Source organism: Hypanus sabinus, unplaced genomic scaffold (genome assembly GCF_030144855.1).
Source record: "Hypanus sabinus isolate sHypSab1 unplaced genomic scaffold, sHypSab1.hap1 scaffold_1517, whole genome shotgun sequence".
Lineage (NCBI taxonomy): Eukaryota > Metazoa > Chordata > Chondrichthyes > Myliobatiformes > Dasyatidae > Hypanus > Hypanus sabinus.
Genome location: NW_026779593.1, coordinates 40,992 through 47,810, shown reverse-complemented (window position 1 = coordinate 47,810; position 6,819 = coordinate 40,992). Strand labels below are relative to the sequence as shown.

Here is a 6,819-nt window from a genome sequence, read left to right as displayed (position 1 = left end):
AAAAAAGAGATAGCAAGTGATTTGAAAGTGTGTGGCTGGGGGCGGGGCGAAGGAGATCCGAAATTATAGAAGACATAAATCACACCTTGTTTTCAAAGTCCAGCTACTTGGCGACGAAGAAGTGACCCTCTGCACTATCAAAGTATTTATCTATTTATATGATTCGGCTGTAGTAAAAAAGGAGATGTGTACTTCTGAGATTATTTTGTGTCTCTCCGGCTAACCGAACGGGATCAGTGAACCTCTAGGAATACTGTTTGTGTCAAGTATCTGGGCCCATCTTGCGGACGGTTGTCTCCGGTACTCCCCTAATATTTTCCTGGGCACTGTTAAATATCCCGGATCTTTAGGTCTATTTCACTTGCCACGTAAGCAGACTGTTTTTCTCCTTACCCCTCCCCGCGGTTCACCGGGTCCTGAAATAGGGGGGCAAGCAGTGAAGCCTCGGCCCGAAACGTCCGCTTTTTATTGCTGACGATGGAGATATCTGTCCTGCTGTTTTCGTCGAACAACTTGTCTGTGTCAGAACTTAGGTACACAAATGATATCCAGTAACCACCCACGTCAATTTTCGGTATACTCTGCGGACAGGATTGTGACTGTGTACACAATTGTTATAACACATGGGTATGTGAGTTACTATCGCAGTTCTGTCATCTTCAGACCTTCTGACCATTGATCAATCCCACCAATGCGGCATTTACGCTTTCAGAACAGCCGGACACCTGATGTTTCATTTCTGTTTCTCTCGCCATTCGCTGTAATCTCTAAATCAGAGTACTGTGCGTGAAAATCGCCGGACGTCAGGCGCTGCTGAGATACTCAAACCACCCACTCTGGCACCAACAGTCATTCCCTATGACCATTAGACTTTCATCAGTGAAGGTCCAAAGATCACCTTTCTTCTCCATTCTGACGGTTGATTCGATCTGAGCAAGAACCGACCCCCTTCACCATGTCTGCATGTTTTAACATATTCAGAGACTGACAAATGATTGACTACATAGATGCTCACGGAAACGAGCAGTTACATAAGTGAACATAATTAGCGGCCAGAGAGTGCACTTTGTACCGTGAAGAACATAGCCAAGTAATTTGATTTATCCCGGAAAGAGATATTTCAGGTAGGAAGGGCAGAGCAGTTCTGCACAAACAGACAACACAATAAAATTTTTATTAAACGACAATTAAAAAGATGCGGCCAGACGCAGGCACAACCTTTCTGCGACCACCGTGAAATCATCACGGTTAACTGCGAGTTAAACTCTGCCTTCCCAACCAAACAAGGATACGAACGGGATAGAGCGCGGCAATCGTCAGCTGCTCTCTGAATTTGGATTGGGTCACGCCGTATATGAAGGTGTTTGTGCAGCAGCTAAAAAGCTGAATCACAGCTCCCGCCCGTTGCGCCATGAAAAGCCGAATGGACGTTTCCAGGTCCGTGTAGAGGCACCGCAGCAAAATGAAGACAAGCGTGGTTGTCGACCAGCACAGGAGGAAACTCGCCGACAGGGTGAAGAGCAGAACGATGGACTGTCTCCGGCTCTTCATCTCCGGATCCTGCTGCTTTTCGCCGGTTCTCTGTCCCCGGAGTCCCCTGCGGACTCGGCTGGAGGCCAGGATCCGTCTGACGGTCAGGATGTTCAGTAACAAAATGAGAAAGAAAGGAAGTAGCGGATTTAACAGACGGTCCATCCAGTAAAACAACTCGAACCCAGGCTCCATGTGAAGAAGTCCCTTGGACGGGCACGTCCACCATTTCCCGTCAAAAAGTCTAATTCCAGCCTCCCGATGCAGGAAGTAATAAGGGACGTTCTTTAAGCATAACAAGACGCACGTTGTGCCAATAACCAATCCGGCAATTCTTGGGTTACAGTACTTTGCCTGAATCTTAAACCAGCAAATGGCCACAAAGCGATCGAAAGTGAACGCCACAGTCAGCCACACGGAACAATCTAAAGACACGTAACAGAAGGCGAAGTGGACTAAACAGAACGGAGACGGAAGCAACAGCCAGTACGCTCGGTACGCCTCGACGATCTGAAAGTACCCGACTTCGATAATCACCACCGCAAGATCGGCCACGGCCATCGCCACCAGATACCGAGTGATGCCTTTGGAGAGACCACACTTTCCTCGGCTGAGTACCACGATCGCCACTAGGTTAACTGTCAGAAATAAATTAAAAAAAGAGGAGGAGTTCTGACATGCATAACATGCAACCAAACTGCATTTTAAAATATAATTCCAGCACTGCTAGACATCTTGTCATAACATTTATAATCGAAATCGCCATCGCTATGCGACACCCACAGGGGAAATGTCACTGTTTGCAATATCACGGCAGACATGAACTTGATTAATATTTTCGTCTCAGATGTTCGCGTAATGTGGAGATCTGTCCCACGTCTGGACATCCTGTCAGAGGAATGAAACCGACTGTGGGCTTTTGCTGATGTATTCCATCCTTTTCCAGGTCCGAACATCAAATTTCACCTTTCAGGGTAATACAGAAACAACGCGGGAGGAACTCAGCAGGACAGGCAGCACCTCCGGAGAGGACTAATCTGTCTACGGTGTTGGACGAGGAAATCCATCAACTTTATCCGTCTGTGCCATGCAGGATACGCAAGCACAAGCTGAGTTGACTCTGAACTGTTCCTTCAGTTTGGTTAAGCACATGCCAGGAATGGAAATATAAATAGAAGGCTTTTATCAGCCACGTATTTGAATTTCGCTAATGCATTCCACGAGACAAAATTCGCTTTTGATACGATATAGCAATGAATGTTGCTCAACGAGTGAACTTGGCGTTCCCGATCTGCGGTCCATGGATCCCTCCTTTGATAGTTGAGGTGAATGTCAAACATTCGGGGCGCGATCCCCGATGTAAACGTAAAGATACCTAATTGTCAGAGAGATTATGAACGAAGCAGTTCCAACAATGCCTGTGAGCAATCAGAGAAAAGGTTACTCCGTGAAATATGAAAGCATTGAAACATCGTGGAGAGACGGAAACTAGTTAGAGTGAGATGCCGCCACTGCACCCACACAACACCGGACATCAGAGAAACATTAAAAAAATCGTTCAGGTTATATCTATGAAAACAGATAAAAGGGTTGACGTGTCCGGCCAGAGACTTCATTATTGAGCCTCTTCTCCCATCCTATTATTACGTGCCCTCCACACATCGTTTCTTGTGCCCATGAAATATCTCTGCCTTAAACGTCGTCTATTTCCATCTGTAAGGGAAATTTCCCAATCAGGGGTAAATGGACTTCTCGGTTAATGGAAGGGTCCGTGACCTTAAATTAAACGGTTTTGGAAGACCTGCCATAATTGGCACCTGACTTGGTGAATTCATCAATCATTTTTCTGCGATTGTCCTTTTCGCTTTCCAGCGTTTGGAGAATCTCTCAGGTTTTCGTTCGCAACAAACCCGAGTGTCCATGATAATTGTCCAGCAGATCGTGATGATTTACGGATGAAACATGCCGCGAGAAATAGACTTCAATGAGACCTGCACACAGAATTATTCGACGTTCGGAGAAGGCTAAAGACGATTCATTTGACATATTGCAAAATCCCAATGTTTACGGGAGACTTTACAGTGGGTATGAGGAAATAAAATTATCAATCGATTAATACATATATCACTGGATTAAATGGAAGATAAAATGACGAGCGAGATGTTGAAATAAAATATCACGATCTGATCACCAGTTAGAACTTGGAAGCCTTACCAGGGACGCCGATGGCTGCAATAACCGGGTAGCATATTTTCCTTGCTGTATCCATGCAGTATTTGTGTTCTCCGCTTGGAATAATATTTATCCAGAGACGCAAGTAATATCCGGCTTATTATTCTGTAATTTTTTCCAAAATTTCTAATCCATAAGAATAAACACGAGAAATGAAGCAGTAAGGTTCACAACGTCTACGGTTTCTGTGCGCCTTAATGGTTCATTCACAAGTCAAGCAAAGAGACTGCATGTTGGATCTTATATAGCAGATTCTGTTTGTCGATGACGAACGCAGCTGCGTACCATATGGTGTTAATTATCATAACCTCACAAATAATACGGCTTCCTCTGTCTTACGGGACCTGGATCCCCAGTGCAAAAACCACGATTTCTTTTGTGCAGAAAGAAAGCCGTTATACTAATCATGGCGTCCCCCCACCCACGCTTCCGAAGATAATCAGGTTCCATTGAAGTAGAGCAAGTCACAAGCCTATTTTCCGATCATGACAATATATCCAGAGGCGTTCCTCAGGGGTCAGTATTTGGACCATTTCTTTTCATATTGTTTCTTAATGATTTAGATAGTGGAATTGATGGCATTCTGGCAAAGTTTGCAGATGACTGGAAGTTAGGTGCAGAGGTAGATAGTGCTGAGGTAGGAATGGGATTGCAAAAGGTCTAAGAGAACTTGGAAGAATGGTTCAAAGCGTGGAGGTCCATAGCGGGCATAGCGGGGGTACTCACTTCTGCCGCCGGCGTGGGATGGCGATTCTGTCAGGACCCTGGGGACTTGTGGAAACTGTGGTGATTTCTTTCGGACTTACAGTCCTTTAACATCTTGGACCATTTTTACTGTGATCATAGTCTTTTTTTTTAAAATTATGCTGTCGTTTGCACTGTTGTAACTATAAGTTGTAACTGTGTGGGTCTGTGCAGGACAATACATATGATGTGTTGCAAATCCAGTCATGAATTTATACTAACCATTGGCGGTATAGGATTGTGGATGATCCTATCAGATTGAAGCTATTGTCAGGATGTCGGTGTCTGAATTTTGTTTCAAAAGGGCAAAAATGGCACAATTCTGCCCCGTGATTTCACAGAACAAGAAGCACTCCTATCTTGGTACAACTCCCAATTTCCCATCCTTTTCTGTGGCACCTTGAAGTGTTGTCCGGCCGATCGCAATGATGGTACTTTGGACCATCAGATATTCGTCACTGTTTCATGTGCTGGATTTCCAATTCCTCCTCCGCCAGGCGACTCGTTATTTGTGCCGCAGAATATTGGTAGGCGTGTTCGCGTCCCGTAACTCAATTATGAGATGGATTTGGGGAACAAAGTTCCAAAGTGCTGCGACGTGGAACATTTACGGCGGGAACAGTGAGCAAGTTGATTAATGTCCGCATTATCCTCATCTCCACAGATCAATATTTCACTCAGTCCTCGCTGGGGTTTATATCTCAGTCCGCAGTCAGAGAAGTGAAGAAAAGGTTATCATATAACTCATCGATAAATTTCGTAGGCTATATCTATGTCACATCTTTTAAACATCTGACGACTGATTGAGGTCGTTAAATGATTCGGAAAGTCAACTCCTCTTAAATTATAATCAGCAACTTACAAGTTTTGTAGACAAGGTTATCATTCATTAAATCATGAGTTTTGTGAGAGTGAAAATAGAACATACTCCGCCATGAACAATGTCAAACATGAAAAATTAATGGATGCTTTGGACTCAGATTAGCACTTTCTATAAATTTTAAGTGTAGAATGTACTGTGTATGTTACTCAGAATGGCTTCTTTGTTTTGTTAAGAGTCGGAATGCTTCCTTGTCTGACAGGTGTTTCTCTCGCAGTTGTTTAGCTTTAGACTTGCTGATATGGGGATTGTATACATTTGTTAACCAATGGGGAATGTTATTTTGTCTTGTGAGGCTGGGAGCTTGGGGGGTTCGCTGTTTTTTCAGGGGAGTCTGAGAGAAGACACCGAGGAAGGTGGACATGCGCTGCACTGCTTGGTCGACCACTGGGGTGGTCCCAGCTCCGAGGACGTGGAGGTCGGAGGAGAGCGACGAGGGGTCGAATGGTTCGATGGTTGTGCTCCAACGATGTGCATTAAACTGACTGAAGTCCGATAAGTTGCGCGCCTTTTGCTTTTTCTTTTCTTTCCTATATACTGTATTGCTGAGCACACTTTTAGTTTTAGTAAAAGCTTTAAGGTGTATTTCATAACGGATTTGGTGGGAGTTTGATACTGTGTGTGTGCGCACGGCATAAACTTGATTCTCACAGCACCTGCGTGTAAGGGAGGTGGGGTTGGTGAGTGGCTGGATGTCCTTTTCCCCTACACATATATCAGCCTCTAGGGTAAGTGTTACATAAATAAGGTGATTTCTTACTAAACGTAAAGTTTGTTAATGTCACACGCCCCTGAAAACAGTCCCCAAAATAGTCGGCAGTGTTATGAGTGTATGCATCCGCCTCGTGCCTTTCTCCCGATTTAACATGCTTTAGGTAACGGTGAAGGCGGAAATAGCTGAAACTCTATTGTGTTACCAATGTAAAGCAGCAGGGACCAAGGAAGTATGAAAATGGATCGTTGACGGGTACAGAATTGAACCCGTTATATGAAACAGAGGACACTTCCACTCCTTCCTCCACGCTATCTATCTCTTGTCTTATTCAGATCCTAAAAGGTAGAAAGTCAAAGTTCAATATTAATGCCTCATCAAAGTGCGTATATCTCCCAAAATACAAACGGAGGTCCATTTTATAGCCCGTACTCACATTTGAAGAGAACAACAGCGATGTGCAGGAGAAGATAAGGTACTAAAATATAAATCATTAGCCATAATAAATATAATATAATACTGAGGATATCGGTTGTTTAGATCGCCTATTTAATCGTTTCACTCACCTTCTTGCAGTAAAAAAATGGTTGAACAACTGTTATATGTACCGGTCTGTGAAATGAGCCATTTCCCAAAATATCAAGATAAAGGCCAGAACTTAAGCGTCCATTGTTTAAGCATCTCCGGAAACGCCCCAGACCTGCTGAGATCCTCCATATTT

At 44.1% G+C, this 6,819-nt stretch overlaps 1 protein-coding gene across 1 annotated transcript; it reads right to left on the bottom strand.

Annotated features, from left to right (window-relative positions):
• Positions 1–389: 389 nt before the first annotated feature.
• On the bottom strand, positions 390–3,799 carry LOC132387096 (probable G-protein coupled receptor 139). Its single transcript, XM_059959448.1, has 3 exons — positions 3,745–3,799; positions 1,297–2,168; positions 390–581 (listed from the first exon to the last, which is right to left on the bottom strand). Exons 1-3 carry the CDS (start codon positions 3,797–3,799, stop codon positions 390–392), a joined length of 1,119 nt encoding a protein of 372 aa, XP_059815431.1.
• Between the last annotated feature and the right edge of the window lie 3,020 nt (positions 3,800–6,819).

Coding starts and splice junctions, on each gene's coding strand:
- LOC132387096 (XM_059959448.1), bottom strand. CDS start 3,799: ATGGATACAGCAAGGAAAATATGCTACCCGGTTATTGCAGCCATCGGC. Junction 2,169..3,744: donor TGCAGCCATCGGCGTCCCTG/GTAAGGCTTCCA, acceptor TATTTCTGACAG/TTAACCTAGTGGCGATCGTG. Junction 582..1,296: donor CGATTGCCGCGCTCTATCCC/GTTCGTATCCTT, acceptor TCCTGTCCGCAG/AGTATACCGAAAATTGACGT.